Below are 16,579 nucleotides of genomic sequence, written 5' to 3' on the forward strand. Positions count from 1 at the left end.
AACAAAGTGGTATTTCAAATGTCTAACAAAAATATATTTTCTCACTAAAATCATGTTCCAAACCAAAAAGATATTTTCTCACTAATATCAAATATTTCTCACTAGTAGTTAACAAACAAGAAAGCAACAAATATATATTCTTCTTAAAAAAAAAACATAATCCTGAGAAATTTTAGTTAGTCTTTCTTCAGTAACAGCTTGACTTAAACTATACTTAAATTTAGCAATACAAAACACAAGAGAAACCTAATACGCTACGGACATTTCAGCAAGGTTCCTGCAATGTAAAACTGTAGCTCCGTATTAAAACTATTTGGTATACTAGCAAAACAGCCAACAAATGGGAATTAGTTGATAATTTACTTGGACTTTCTAAAGTCTTTGACAAAGGACTGCAGAAGAGGTTGTAAGTACAAGCTAAATCACCATGAGATGGGAAAGTAGTTCTCATGTTTAGAAAAAGTGAAGAGGTAGAATACAAAATGGAGAAATCAAATATCCTATTTCAGCATAGAGAAAGCCAACTGTGAGGTCTCATATAAGGGACACATAGGAGGCATGTTTCTTAATTCAGTGCCATCTGAAAAAGCAGGTAAATAGTATAGAAATATTTATTAATCATACTGRAAAAAAATATAGAGATATCAATTCTAGTTCCTGATTTATCATTTGGATAACAAATACTCACTTTCCTGTAAAGATTAATCTCCACAAAAAAAGGAAAGTGTTCCTAAATATCTATTGAGGATTCACTGGAATACTGCATAATATTAATTTGGACCTGGTCAAATACAGATGACAGATAAGAACAAAATTCAATTACAAACGATGTTCATAGTTCAGTTTGTGGCAGCCTGTTTTGCAATAAGTACTAACTGAACACTCTTATATAGCGATTGTGGGAAAAAACCTGTTTTTAAGGACGTCTTCTCTGAATTACACAAAATTGGAGGTTGTAGCTATTTATGCAATCACATTCCAGAGTAACAATTCCAGTCTAATGGTTTGAGAAGCTTCTGCTACTTTCTTTTTGAATCTCCTTTTTTTCCCCTCCTCCTCTCTGCGAGCTGAAAGGAATGTTGGAATTTCCTAGGAATTAATTCTTCTCTGATAACAATTCCCTCACAATCTTCCTGTAGCATAATAGCCAACAGGGAGATCTCTATACACCAAAAAATGTATAAAACTGATTTCTTTTCTTGAATGACTAAACTGCATCACTGTTAAAGACAGAGGAGAAAGAGGCAGACTGACAACCAGGGGCGGGGGGGGGGAAGCATTTTACGTCTTTCAGAGTAAAATAGCCATATTTTTATTTTAAGTTTACTCTTGTACTGAGAAGAGTGATAGTTCTCTTGTATTTTTTTTTTTAATACTCTGCCAATACCCTGTAGTCTCTGCTTAGGTAAAACTGGAGAAATTGTCATCAGCAGTAAATTAGCAGCAACAAATTCTAAACCTGTTCTTGTACAGAGAAGCATCAAAAAATGCTTTAGTTTGCATCCTTTGGCTCACCTCGAGGCATCTTTCTCTAGCTAGCCTCAAGGTGAGAGATGAAGTACTACCTTCCTTCTCTACCCAAAGTAAGACTTGGCCTATTTTTCAAGTTGCTTTTTATGAACCAGCAGTCTCACTGTCCTTAACACTGCTACACAACCAGTCAAGAGGAAAGAGATATTACCTAACTCTGATAGGAGTGGGGGGGCATGTGTGTTATCCGAATTTGTTTGTGAAAGTACTGAGCAACTTTTGATAGCTACAGGGAGGTATGTTGTAAACTCTCTGTAATGAATACTTGTAGACATGAATGTTTGTGCATACCTTCACTGTAAGAACAAGTCAAAGCCTGCACCATTTAGATTGTCTTACTTTTCAGAATTGCACATCTCCGAGCCTCTTCTCCTCAAGAAGATTTTATGTGAACATTGTATAAATTGGAAGAGTTTACACAGAGGCATTATGTGACTTTAATTAACTGAAGCTGAGGATGATAAACAATTTATAGTTTATTTTATTTTCAATTGGAAAAGCATTTAATAATAGGTTTAATTTGAAAGAGCATTTATCTATAATATCTCTTTATTCCAAATTATASCTGAAATAAGAGAGGATTTGGATTTCTGTACTTCAAATAATTATATTGCCTTCCTCGGGAGAAAAAAACAATCTCTGTCACAGAGAACTCTGACCAGATCTGATACTATAATATTCATTTCTGTGGTATATGTATTTTTAGAACTGTCATGAATTACAAGGCTGAGACTAACAGTTAAGTGATGTTTATCCAACAGTGCATTGATACATACAATARGCTTGTTCTCCTATACCTTTGCTCTTGTACTTCAGAAAAATTAAATTTCTATAACTTGTGGAAGTGAATGTAAAAGCCTAATTAAAGATCTCAACCCTGCCAGCAGCCTTATACGAGAAGTCTGTACTGAATGTGTAATAAGTATACATGGTGGTTTTGCTTTGGGGGAGCAAGAGRCTGGAGTGGGGGAAAAGTGTTCAAACTCTCCAAATCAAAGGAAGATACAGTAAAGATCTCTTGTCCTCACACTCCTCAGATTCTAGCAAGCGGTTAAATAACAAGCCCAGGGTGTTTTAAGGGCTAGCTCTTAGATTCACTACATGGTTCCAGGTTTAATCCAGAAAGAGGGCATCAAAAAAGCTGGCATTTATTCTATCCATTTAAAAAATACTTAAAATGTTCTCTCCTCAGTCTTTATGTTGCCATGATAGGGTTAGGATAAAAGAGGCAAAATTTCAAAGACTGTATCTTTTATGAGACCAACTGACATAGCTGCGAAGAGTAGACAAGCTTTCAAGCACTCCAGCCCTTCTTTAGTCTGCTATGCAAGCAGCACCTTTTCCACACAGTATGTCATTTATCAGCTGTTTTGGTTTGCGATTTACCTATGTTAATGAACTAGACAATTTATTCAATTATGTACCACTCAAAACAAATTGAAGGCAGTATTTCCAGACAAAAGCATTCACATTTACACACTGGGCAAGAATTTACAGTTCAAAATGCCTTGCTTATGGAAAGGGCGTAGGAGTCTTTAAAAGAACACATTTTAGGACACCGAACTATGACATATCCAGAACCCAATGTTTCCATTACATTTMATTTTGATGCCCAATTATTTAGCATAGCATACTGAATCACCAAAACCACTTCCTGCAACGGACCTTCTTGTAAATCTCTTATCCAAGCACTGACCAAGCCCAGCCCTGCTTAGTTGTATGAAATCATAGCCTAAGGTGATGTACATGCAAGCACAAACAGTATACATCTGTCATTTCAGCTCAGTTAGTAATCCAGTTGCCATCTTCAGAATTAAGCCTTCCGTTAAAGGCCGTCATAAAATGTAATCTTATAAGAAAAGTTACTTTCCTGTGGTAAAACAGTCTGAATACAGCATATGCAAATATCAGCATTTCTTCTGTTAGCTGTTCTCGTCAATGATGAAAAACTGCTCATTCTATTGTGCAAGCCTGGTTGATGTTGATGGTAAGTTCCTGTTCTGACCACTAGTTGTCCAGTAGCTATTATTAAAAAGAAATAAATAAAAAATGAAGATCAAAAGGAGGATAAATGATACCACAATGGGACTGCTCAATGAACAAACACAAGTTTCTAAACTTAGTCAGTCCTAGACAACACTAAATGGAGCCAATCTTTTCCAAGTCTGAGTATTTAAATTTARGTGGCTAAATAAAAGCTAAAGGAATCTAACTATAGGTTAGTTTTATGTATCCATGATCACATTTTCAAAAGCGCTAAATATCTACAGCTCCTACTGATTTTAGTCAACAACCCTAAGAATCACAGCATGAGATCTGAAAATTACAATGTTTGAAAGAAAGCAGTAAGTTTACACAGATGCAGGATTCTGTTGGGGCAGAGATCCTGATCTCTGCCTACAGCTTAAGTAAGTATTCTTGCCCCCCAGTCATGAATAAGAAGCAACACATCTGCTGCTGCAACCTGTGTGCTATTGTACCAGGGCAGCTGCTGCATCCTTCATAAAAGAAGAGAGCAGCTTCACAGGTAGTTCATGGTTATGGAAGCTTGTCCCATACGCTCCATATTCTCTGACCTGTTTCATCTTCAAATATTGTGTGTGGTAATGCAGGGCAAGATTACACTGACTCAGAGTCTCCCCACACATAACAAAGCTATGCTGAATCCTAGCACAGGATATTCTTTCGCACTTAGAGCAGAATTGGAGCTTAACCTTTTTTTTCCCCTCTTAGCTGACTGCACTAAAAATTGGGGTTATTAAGAAGTCTAGTTTAAGTCTAGTTTAAGTCTAGTCTAGTTTAAGAAGTCTGTATGGTTAGTGACATATAAAAAACCTCTTTTTATTCCCATTTCCCTTTGCCTTCATGCTAGTGAAGACCTCTAGCCCAGTGCATCTGCATATAAAATGAAAGAATATTTATAACAATAAGATCTTGCTATACTTAATAAGGATATATCTCTCTCCTATCCCTTGGTAAATTATTTTGCTGGAGGCTACATCATTCCGTCTGAGTAGTATGTTGGGAGTTGACAGAGGCGTGAATAACTCACCACGTATGAAGCCTCCCCAAGCTGAGCTGAGCTGCAGCATGTTGGGCCAGCCTTTGATGCAGACTGGTTGGGCAGGTTCCTGGGCGCCCGGGGAACCGGTCTGACAGGCCTGTTATGCCAACAAATTCTGGTATGATTCCATGTTCTCCAGAATGCAGAAACCTGCCCAGCCAGTTAAATGAAAGGCATATTAGGTTATCCATTGCACATTGTATATATCTTAGGTGCAGCAGATCTCCTCTCGGCACTCTCTAGTGTGGTCCACAGTGGCTTCCTCATCTTACTTACACTTGAGGTTTATAGCTGGAGGGGAAGCCAATAGTAAATATTTATCACCCCGATCAAGAACAGAACTTTTCACAATTCAAACAGAAGGGTGAGTTTTGAAAGTCTTTCTTTAAAATTAATTTAAGATAAACTAAAGCAAAAAATTTATCTTATGCTTGAAGTGGTAGAATGGCTATCTCCTTAACATGTCTGGGTACTGCCAGCCTCTATGATGCTTGTTGACATTTTTGTAACTGCAGCTTTTTGACCCTTCTGTGTGCAGCTCAACAGCATCTACTCTGTCTTCAAGAATATCTACTGGAGAAACAGTTTAATGAACTAAGCACAGGTGTGAGAGAAACTCCACTGTCAATGACTTAGTATTTTTAGCTGGTCAGTTAACTTATCCTTCTTGGTCTTCTCTTTTATAGAGTTTTTATAATTTTATAAACTGTCTTATAATAGCATTGTTGTGACAAAGCACAGTTGCATTACAGTAAAACATATGGTTACTAATACTTGCTGGGCCAGCTTTTTTTTTTATTATTATTGTTCAGAGTTGTGGAATGGGTTWATTTATCCGGATTTACATTTTCAAAATCAACTTAACAGTAAGATAGGAAATGTGCTTGTCATTCTCACTGCTTTCTTTATATTTATTAGAAATGTACCTGTTTAGAATGTAACGAGTAACAGTGGTAGCAATTATAATAAAAAACAGTCTTAATGAAAAACAGCAGTCAGTCCTGAAAGTTTTATCTGGATCTGCAATAGAATCCATTCACAAGTACACTGTCAAAAAAGAAATATTAAACAGTGCGAAAACAAAAGTTGCGGAATCTAGTAACTGATTAACTACTGAAGAACAGAAGTACTTGCTGAGCTGAACAGAAAGGAATGAAGACAGGTTTTGTCATGCCTGTTAGGACAAAATAACTCTTTAACTGAAGTAAATCTGAATCAATTTGAATCTTCTCACCATCTGGGTCTCCATTCTTGAAAAGTCATATAACCACTTTCATCTCCCTGAAAATCTTATTTTAGCCTATCTTTAAGTGAAACAATTACAGTTCTCTTTTATGATGTAAAAAAAAAAAAAAATCCTACCCCAGTGGACATAAACCATTAGATACATGAAGATCTATGTAGGATTATGTAAGAATTTATGGAAGTCACACAACAGGAAGCTTCAATTATGGAGGTGCTTATTGCCTGCTATTTCCAGGTTGATGCAAAAATGAACATTATTATTCTCTCGTACAGTGCCAATAGAAAGGCCTCCTGAGCAACTTAAAAAATGAATGATAGACTGAAATGACTTTCTCACTGGCTGCACTTTATTTGCTAAAATTGTTCTTCATAGTGTGAAAGAATTGAAAACATAAGGAAAGTTCTGCACTCTCAGAGGCTAAAAATATGCATCAGGAAAAAACATTTAATTTTTAGCATCTCTGTTGATTTCACTGTCAAATATGAAATTAAAACTTGTTTGGACTAAGGAATACACCATTTTCAAAAGAAAAAAAATGCAAGTGGCTGAACTGTATGGTTTGACCAGGGACAGTCTACAGAGACCACAAAATGCTCCAATAGAGCTCTGCTTTTTGAAGCTACATAATTGGAACATGGTACATTTTCAAAAATTCAAAAGAAATAAATCAGTTCTCAAAATACTGCTTGCCACCCTCTCCCTCAGCAATGTATGTGTTTTATTTTATCTAGGTTCTTGCTTGGCTGCTTTTTCTTTGGGGCAGAGGCCATTGTTTAGGGATCTGTATCTCCCCAAAGACCATTTCCCATCTGCTGTTTCTGTTTTGCTTGTTCTCCTGTCCTGAATTCTTGTCACTCACTACAGTAAAAAGTAGATGGCATGATACACACTTCTACACTAGCCTTCCAAGCCTGAAATAGCCTTCTAATGCTAATACAAATACGTATAACTACTCACACAACTCATATCAACCTGAGCAATATCAATTACAGCAAACCATTTCAGTTTGTGGCTAGCAGATATAGCTGCTCTCTAAGGTTTGAGGACCAAGAACACTACACTGGAGTCCTAAAACAGCCTCCATCGGGTTGCTTTTTTTTCTCCATCAAGGCTCTCTAAAGAACCTGAGAGTTCCAGCTGAACAAACCCTGGCTGTTTCAGACTACAGATGAGGAGMAGTGTAAGCACTTCAAAGAAAAGGGTTCCTTAAAGTGAACAATGTTACTGGCATCAGAGAATTTGCCCTTGGCTTGATTTCAAAAGTGGCTATGCAAGCTGCTTGAGAAGACTCAATTCAGCTAGTTGGGGTAACGGAGTAGCTCCTCCCTATTCTTCCAGAAAAAGCAAATTCTATCAGTGCCAGACAGATCGTAGGCTCTGTGTGCTCTCCCAGTTGTAAGAAATCAYACCATTCAGATGACTGCCACTTTCTACGCTCCTGGTTCAAATTTCGTGAAGGTAGTTGCTGAACTGTTTTGCATGCTCTCACTCACTGGATATGAAGTTGAGCTCAYTTGATGTCCTTATTGGTAATTACAACACGAAGTTCATGAAGTGAACATATGTATAGAAAGTAAGCAACGTATTTATYTCTCAATGCAGATCCACCGTGTCAGGCTGGTTGTAAACACACTGGTCATGCATGTATATGTGCAATCTGCTATATGCTATGTGAGTAAAGAAGGGTTTTACTATTACATATATGTATACGAAGAGAACAATTTATTTATTATTGTATATGTTCAATGATAATTGTCATTCAAAGCTGGTTTTAATCTTTGCATCTAAATTTAAGGTAACAGAAGCAAAAAAAATCAAGCTATTCACTGYTCTCTTTTAAAGCTACTTCATATGCATGTGCAGTGGGCTAGGTCACTTGCTGTTATTGGACTGATTAAGAACACTAATGCACCCTCTGTGCTACCAAAAAAAAAGTTGTTTTTTTTTTTTATTATATCTGTGCAACACTGCAGYACTCTTGCAAAAGAAATTCAATCAGTAGTTGACTTGCTGGTAAACAGTCCAGTCACCAAGAAAGCAGGTGTTACCATTAAACTATAACAGACAATCAACAGCTTCATATACTATTAGTAGGGCTAAACATTTCAGGCATTAGGGTCTGAAATGCATTGAGATTAAATTAGATTCCCTTTTCTGTTTCGGAGTTGTTCATAGACAAGTATTCTGCTATTTACTTTAATGTGCCATATTAAGGGTTACTTTGAAATCTGGACATGAGCCAGAATTCCACAGAACTTTTGTAGCTGCTCAAATGCTACAATGGCAAAGTCTTTTTTTTTCCCACAGTTTTATTGTCTAGGTGTGGGTGTTTACTCTTATGAGATGAATGAAATGCAGTTCCAGTTAGACTAGTCAGCTTAAATATCCAATATAAATGAATGTGGAATACTATACTCTTCAGTAGTTTGTTAGCACATTTAACGAGCCAGGATCTCTTCAGTAATTTGTGGTCAAGTATGTGATTATGGAACCCACTTTTCTGCATAAAATCAAATAAATCTGGAACGGAGATAAAAGTAATATTCAACTTTTAGTCTTATTCTGTATTCACTTATTGTTGAGTAAATTAGGGTAACACTACAGAAGTCAATGGAGTTATGCTGCTGTAAAGATCGACATAGGAGAGTTATGTCCATGCAGATTATTTAGAAAGAAGACCCAATTATTTTCTAGAGTGTTTCCCAGAAATAAAAAGAAGGGTCCAGCTCATCATAGAATGACTGACCATTTAGCAAGAATGATCTGTGGTCTGCGTATATATYTGCAGATGTCTGTTTTTCTTAAGTCTGAGGAAATTATTACTTTCCTACATCACTAACTTCTAGATCATAGAAAATTCAAAAGTAGACTAAAAAACAGGGGACAAGACAGTGCTTGCAGTCAGTATTTAGAAATATTGGTGTGTTTATCGTGACCTATTAGAGGAGTTTCTTCCATAAGATGTAGTAAACTTTAGTTCTGCGTAAGTACTGATGTGAAAATGGGACAGCCTGTTTCCTGTGATGGAAATAATCTGCTGCTGAACACTGGATTTGTTTTAGTAGAAAAGTAATTGATTAAACAAYAGTGAGGAATGAGGAAGAAAATTAACTACAAATTTTTTCAAAATACTAAAGATCAAAGTATACTAAAATTGGAAACAGATTATTTCAACTGAGATTATTTCAACAAAGCTGAACAACAGATTTAAAGTTTGCTTAATGATGAGTCATCTTGGACTCCAGTCTAACAGTATTTCAAAATACCTCAAAATGCTACAACAATTTTGCATCCATTTTTATTTATGCTATAAAGCTTCGTATTTATGACACTCTTTTGAGATTCTAGACTTCAAGTTTGTGATCTAGTAACCTAACAAGAGTAGGATGAAACAGCTACTAACAACTCGTAAAATGAATGCTTGCACACCTAATTTTATGCATATTGCTATTAACAGTAAAGAAAGTTTACATTTCCAGAACTAGCCTTTACAAGCATATGGCCACTGTGACCTCTAAGCACACCACTAAGCTCTATCTGAAAATGTTTCTACATGTACCAAAACAGTACAGCGGAATTGTGTGAAGGCAGGATAACATTAGTGAAAARCTGTGTTTTGTTTCTATTTCATAATTAAAACTACAGAATAAAAATCAAGAGGTTTACCTCAGAGCAGATGGCAAGATTGCTCCCAAAGAATGAATGGTGATCTATAATTTGGGCAAAAAATGTATGTTAGTAAAATTCTCAAAATAGTTTTATCACAGAGATACCTAACTTCTGATGACTTATGCTACTATGTCCTTAATAATTACATGAACTTATAKGTTTTCATACTCACATATAACATTAAAGCATATTCTAGGCAGTTCTGCCATATACTAAAATGGTAAACTTACTGAATCTGGTAACCTTAACCATACTGTGATTCTGTGATCATGAAGGGATACAAAGCATTCCAATTACACCTTCTGTGTGTAAACCCCAGCATTCAGCAGACCAGAAATCCCAGGGAAAAAAGTAGATTTTGCAGCACAGCCTGAACACCAGCAAGCTACCTCTGCCAGGTGCATTCCAAAGATCCTTTTCATATTTGAACCAGCAGGRCCGATTTTTCTTTCAGAGGCAGGCTCTTCTTATGTGGGCAGTGTGGGCAACGTTTTCYTTTTTTTTTAATGCAGGCCCCCACTCGTCCCCTTGCTTTTCCAGAATACTCCCTGCCTGCCGCGCTTCACCGCGGCACATGCCAAGGCCTGACCTGTCCCCTCGGCTTCCATCAGGCCGCTCTGCCTGCGGAAAGCCAAACCGCCAGGCCCGATGCGCGGGCGGAGGAGGAGAAGGGCGTTTGACCCGGTGGCCGTTTGAGTTCGTGCCAGCCGCGGCGCAGCACGGCCCGGGGCAGCCATGCCCCAACGGCCGGCAGCACCCGCGCCCGCTCCGCCGGCTCGAGGCGGCAGCCCCCGGCGGCGCCCCGCTCTCGCGAGAGCAGGGGCGGAATCCTCGCGAGAGCCCCGCGGGGACCCTCTGCCCCGGTTTCCCTCTTCCCGCCGTTTCGCGCGGAGCCGCCGGGAGCCAACCAGGTAACGGCGCGCGCCCTCCCCTCCCCTTTCCGCCTCCGCCGCCGGGTAACGGCCGCGCGCGTGCCGCCCCCCCCCGCCCTCACCGCGGCGCGAGCGGGCGTAACGGCCACCCGCTTCCTCCCCGTCCACGGGGAGCCTCGTCCCGCCCCGCCCCAGCCCCTCGTCTCGGAGCGGCTCAGCTGCCGGGCTGGGGCGCCAGGGAGGCCTCCCCGCGTACCATCGGAGGGGCGGCCGCGGAGCCACCGCCACCGGGAAGGCTGGCCGCCGCCGCCGCCGCGGGGGAGAAGGGGAGGGGTGGGACGTGCCCGTCCTCTCCYTCTCTTGCAGCTTCTGAGCGCAGAACAGCCTGGCTTGGAGCTGGGGCGGCTGAGACATGGGTGCTTGCCCCGTGCGACGCCTCTGCGCTGGGGCTGGCAGGCTGTCGGGCGTCTGTCGTAGCCGGATGTGTCAGAGCGCCCTGTCATGTCTTTCGAGTGAGTTTTTTGTAAGATGTTTATGCAAAGGGGGAAGAAAATCACTGCGGGGAGGTACTGGAGAGTTCAGCTTGTAGGAGCAGTTGGACTTCTTAGTAGCARTATTAATGCTCTGTTGTTCAGACATTTCAGTCAGGGGTTCAGGAAGCTGTGGGGAAATAGTGTTTGTGCTCTCAAGAGGCATGGAGGCAATCGTGCTCATGTTAGTGAAGTACAAGTGCAGATAAGCAGTTACAGTGCTTTATCAGCAATGACCAGCCATTGCTGATGAAGACAAGTTTAAGAAGGCAGTCAGTCAGTCAGTCGTTCGTGAAGCTGTGCAAAGCCTTGCGGTGCCAGAAATAGTCGGTGACTGGAAGAAAAAGAAAACAAAAATGTTTAATCTGATCTGTGAAAGCAGCAGTCAGATAGACAGGCACACAGTTCCATCCGGGAGAGCTGCTGTGCTGACTGCTTGCAGCAGGCTATTTTGGAAAGAGGCTGGCACACTCCCTGGCGCAAGCACGTTCTAATTCTCTTCAGTACATACCTGTAGCTCAAACATTTTTTTTTTATTTCCCCCCTAAGGACTGGGAAGTTCTTTCTTAGGACTAGAAGGTAAGCTAAGATTGACATCAGTGAATGCCTTTTGCACTGATGCAGCTGCCTGCCAGGAGGTCTCTTCAAACACTTGTTCAGGGGCAATCTGAAGACTTTTTGAACACCTGTAGAAAGCAGTGTACCATTTGGGATCTTGAAGYAGATGAATATTGAGGCAACCCATAGCTCTTTTTTGTTTATATTCAGCTGATGTACTTGCAGTAACACAGCAAATATTACAGGTTTTGTATTTTTTTTCTTTATAACCGTCTCTGGGGGAAAAAACAAAAATGCAACAGAAAAGCTTGACCATGGGAMATAGAAACAGTTTTAGAGTAAGATGCTTTTTCCTGGAAAATGACTCATATGAAAAAATGAAATCTAAGATAAACAAGAGCAAGTTTGCTGATTTCACTGTCTTAGCACTTGACAGAGAAAAAGATAATTTCATAGGTATCTGTGGTTGAAGATAGAAAAGCAGGTGTTTAAAAGACATTCCCAATGTCACTAGGCAATRCGTTCCACAAAGAAGCATTGTAAGATGACTTAATGTGACTACACAAAGTGAAGCATTTCAGCTGCGAAGATGCAAGGAGATTATCATACAGCTTCAGCTGGTGACTTGTAGGCATTGCCCATTCAAACAGGTAATTTTATATTTCATAAAAGATTTGTCTCAGTRTAAGAACACCAGCTATCTTGAAATAAGGTACTGAAATGGGCACTGACATTTCGAGAGCATGTTAAAGCAAATTGGGAGTATCTTACCTTACTGAGGGCTCTTTCATAACTCCCATTACTGCAGTATTTGAGTGTCTTTGCATTACTGGAAAAAAAATGCTTCCAATATCCCTATGTTGTCAAGAATAATCGTTGCATCTTTATTGTTATTTCATTTTAAAGATGATCAAACTGAGAGAAAAGTGACTGTACACAAAGATACAAGAGCAGAGACGTGAACCAAGGCTTCCAGGTCCTAGACTAGGTCACCAGACATTGGACTAAACATTTTGTCATAAGTCTGGGAGATCAGCTAAACCTCTAGGAAATGCAGCTTCTTGACTAATTACAAGCCTTGTTTGATCTGAAGTGCAACTATAACTTCTATCTCAGGAATTTGAGACCCAGTTGCTACTTTTGTTTCTCTATATAGAATAGTCTGTGGTATGTGTGGTCAAAATATTACTTTAGGACTAACACAATGTACTTTAGATTATTCTTTTTTCTTATTGAATTTTATATTACAAAGTAATACATGTTGTGATGTGCATCTGGTAATTAAACCCTGCCTCTGTTCAAAAATGTTTGTTTAAGCTTGATACCATAAAGAACAGGAAAAATTATAATCTCTGGTTTCACACACAGAGAACTGATGGATAGGGTGATTACATGAGTATTTTAATGCTGGACATTCATTGCAGCAATTAGAATTGAATCTTATCAATAGCTCATACYCTAAAGTAAACTACAAGGGAAGCACGGTACTCAGATGTGGTATCATCTCTGTTTAGGAACCCTTCAAAAGAAAGAAAAATTATGGGTGACATTGTTCTATARGAAAGTGTAGGCAAAGTCTGACTTTTAAGATAGATAGTTCTCCTAAAATATTCATGTTTGGGAGGATTTATAAATTTTGAGATTAATCTCCTATTTCTTTTTCATCAGGGAGTGTAAACAATTTCCATGTAAAATCAAGAAATTTTCCAAGGGAGATTTGAACTTTTCTTTGCAGAAGGGAGTAACTTGAATCCATATTTATGTAAAGAGTGCATGTACATGAATGCATGTTAAAAGCTTTATGAAACAGTATTTGCTGATAGCAAAATTTTGGAAGCCTAGGACATTTTTGGCAAGCTGGAGTTCTGTTGAACAGTAGCTTTACACAGGGAAAAATATGAAGGTTCCAAAGAATTGTAGTCTAGTTTTAAGTTGGTAGCTGTTCAAGGTGGAAAAAAAAAMCAAAAACAAAATTTCTGTTAGTTTATAATTGCTTGTAACAAAGTACGTAGCATCTACCATGCTTTTAGGATGACTGTCAGTAAATAAGCATGACTTGACAAGGATAGACAGTGAGCTTTGTATTTCATTCATGGCTGCAAGTTATAYTCTGATAAATGCAAACATAAATGTTGTTGATCTGTCATTACAGGCATACACCTGTCTTCTGAAACAGCTTCATAACTATGTAATTTAAAACTCAGTGAGAGAGTGAGCTGTTTTATAGCTAAGATAAGTGAAAGAAGTTGAGCAGAAAAAGCAAGATGAATGCATCTGGAGGAAGTTGTGGGAGCCCTAGTTCTGCAGAGCCTTCTGGAGATTTCTTCAAGGAACTGTGGTCCAAACTGAAAGAATGTCACGATAAGGAAGTGCAAGGTAAATTATTCAAGTCGAGGTTCACAAGAGAGTATTTGTTACTACAGAGAAACTTTGAACCAATGTACCACTCCATCTGTACAGAACTAAATAGATTTTTAATGTTTTATATTATACAGGAAGTTGGATTGAGTGATTACAAAAGGTCTCTTAGAGGTTTACAATTTAAGCTTGGCTTAGCAGGATTGGATTTAAACTATGAACAAAGATAAATAATTTGTTAGGTCAGTGAAGCAAAATAACACAATGTTAGATRCTATTTATTTTTGCTTAGAAAATGTTTAAATGTTACATTGTTATAAAAGGTTATGACTCAAAGTTTCAAAATTAAGTTTTCCAACTTTTTTTTTTCTCTYTTTTTTTWATTTTTCGCTTTTGGATTTAGTCACTTCAGATGTATTAAAATTGTGGCCTTGACAAACATCTGAATTTTTTTCTCCTAACTTGTGCCTAATTACAGTGCATATCACATCCTGTTGCAGATAAAGATTACCAAAGAGAAAAATAATTATTTGATTTTTTTTCTGTTCTACATTTTCACAACAAAATTTATACAAGAGGTGCTTATTCTTTTACATTGTATTTCATGACCTATGTGATACCAGTTTTACTATTGTTTGACTCTTACTGTCTTTCCATTTTATACTAGTATAGAAGATTAATAACATTCAAAGTAAAGATTAGTTACTGCATCATATATTTATATTCTTATTATAACATTTTTTCATAAATAGCATTCATAAAAAWTTTTTGCTAAAAATACATGGTCTGAAATTAAGAATTGGTCTTGCAAGTATAAGTCACATCCTCTGCTTTTGAATGGAGTTAGAACGTATTTGACTATGCACATCCTTATACATTAAATAGTATTTATGTTATGCTGGAATAAAAGCCAGTGAACCTTTGTGGCTTAAGGGCTTTAGTCATACAAACACATTTTCATAGTAAGACTATTCCATGGCCTTGGTCATTTTCAGCAGCTTCAAGACAGGTCCAGGTCTGTCCATTTAGGTCTTGTTATAGTCTCATTTCTTAACAGAAAGAGAATCTCCCCCAGACTTTGAAATTTTATGATATGTAGGTGTTTCATACCACCCACTGGAAGTCATTAGAAGGCTTGACTTAACACTACAGCACTGGGCCTTGACGTTTTGTGTAAGCATTGGAAAACTTCTGTCAGTTTGGCAGCTGAAAGATGTACCGTATAACAGCACTTTGTTAAAAAATAATTCCTGTCATATGAAATATAATTTTATATTGTGTTCCAGAAAGCTTCCAAATTTACTGCTTATTTTTATGACTTTTTTTTTTCTTTCTTAATTCCTTATGGTTCATTCCAGAGTGGGTGTGATGTCAACTGCAGATAAACACGGAAGTATTGACAGAATGGGATCTGGCAACCTATGGCATGTCTGAACAGCAAAAACTTGAAAAACAAAAAGCTCTAATACAGAGAGTGATGTTAAGTGACCCCTTCTCTAGTTTTTTGGGRGATATGCAGAACATGATTCTAATGCTTGGGTTTTATTTATGCATATGAATATATTCTTTAAAATGCATGTTGGGTGGGGTCAGATAATTTTGCCACTAGGCAGACTTTTTCATGCCTAGCCCTTTGTCAGTATGTCCCGAACTGTGTTAGGTAAAATTAGGTCTTCCATGATAACATCAAAGACATGCCTGAAGGATAGTTAATTTTTTCAAAAGGTGGGGATCCTCCTCTTATACAAAACTGTACTGGAAGATATTTTAGAAACATCAAACACAGACTTGCCTGGACTTTGCTTGTTTCTGAAGTCTATAAATAAGAATTAAAATTGACTCATGAGTTTCCAATCTAAATGTCAGCAAAAATACATTTTAAAGATGGTGGTATTAAGTGGAAGCTAGTGGTTGGAGAAAAGATGTTTTCCAGAAGGTAGATAATGAACTGGACATGGTAGTAAGGATTTCACATTTCACACAAATTTGTGAAAAGCAGATATCTAACACATGAGTGTGAAATGGTAAGGCATATTATACAAATTAGACTATTTATATATTTATAAAATATTCATAGAAGATTTCAAACACTTTAAGTTTGAAATGAGTTTTATTGAATTTTCATGTTACTATATTGTAAAGTGTGTATTTTTTCCATCATGTTAGCTAAACAAGCAGTCTTGCAACTTTGTCAGTTGTGAGTAAAAACTTTTTATTCTTTTAAACAGATCACTTACAAAAAATATTGATATTCCTAAATTTGACTCTCTCTAGACAAAATAGCTAACATTTTTTCTCAAATTAATTATGTGACCGTGGGTAAGACTCCTGTTTCCGAGGATATTGAGCATGGCTGAAGTCAGTTGAGTTTTATGGAATTCAGAAGTGTTCAGAAACTCAGAATAGTGGCCATTAAAACTATTAYTTGCTTTTATTTCCTACCTGTAGAATGTGTAGCATACTTATATAAGTCTCACAAGTTAGAAAGAAATTCAATAATGTTGTTTGTAAAATGGCTAGTTTCTGCAGGTGTTAATGTTTGCATCTAGCTTGAAATAAGTGTCTGAATCAACAGTACCTGTAAGTCTTTTCAACATCGTTCCTGAGGATACATTCACAGCTGAAGCTCTGTTTTAAAAGTAATTGTTGTATTGCAGTGTAGGGATGTGGTAATACAGTTTTGTGTAATAGAACAAGAAACAGCCAAATTCTTTTCATTTAATCCTTTACCTCTGAAAAGCAGGAGATATCA

At 37.9% G+C, this 16,579-nt stretch overlaps 1 protein-coding gene and 1 long non-coding RNA gene across 6 annotated transcripts in view; one reads left to right on the forward strand and one right to left on the reverse strand.

The window, feature by feature from the left end:
• Window positions 1-2,029: 2,029 nt before the first annotated feature.
• On the reverse strand, window positions 2,030-10,296 carry LOC146587625 (uncharacterized). Its single transcript, XR_014897614.1, has 3 exons — window positions 9,899-10,296; window positions 9,507-9,550; window positions 2,030-3,552 (listed from the first exon to the last, which is right to left on the reverse strand). It is a non-coding gene; the product is annotated as an uncharacterized LOC146587625 (long non-coding RNA).
• Window positions 4,804-16,579, forward strand: part of RBBP8 (RB binding protein 8, endonuclease) — a 43,209-nt gene continuing 31,433 nt past the window's right edge. The window contains exons 1-3 of one of the 5 annotated variants that reach the window (XM_085319348.1): window positions 10,367-10,420; window positions 10,748-10,893; window positions 13,622-13,845. In XM_085319348.1, the coding sequence (XP_085175474.1) occupies window positions 13,734-13,845 (112 nt within the window). In that variant the 5' untranslated portion in view covers window positions 10,367-10,420; window positions 10,748-10,893; window positions 13,622-13,733. Of the gene's footprint in view, window positions 4,959-7,487; window positions 7,512-10,366; window positions 10,421-10,747; window positions 10,894-11,983; window positions 12,120-13,621; window positions 13,846-16,579 lie in introns of those variants that run through there. The other 4 variants (XM_085319351.1, XM_085319350.1, XM_085319353.1 and 1 more) reach the window with 4 other exon arrangements.

This window comes from Rhea americana, unplaced genomic scaffold, assembly GCF_003343005.1.
Source record: "Rhea americana isolate MKP2758 unplaced genomic scaffold, rheAme1 scaffold_58, whole genome shotgun sequence".
NCBI lineage: Eukaryota > Metazoa > Chordata > Aves > Rheiformes > Rheidae > Rhea > Rhea americana.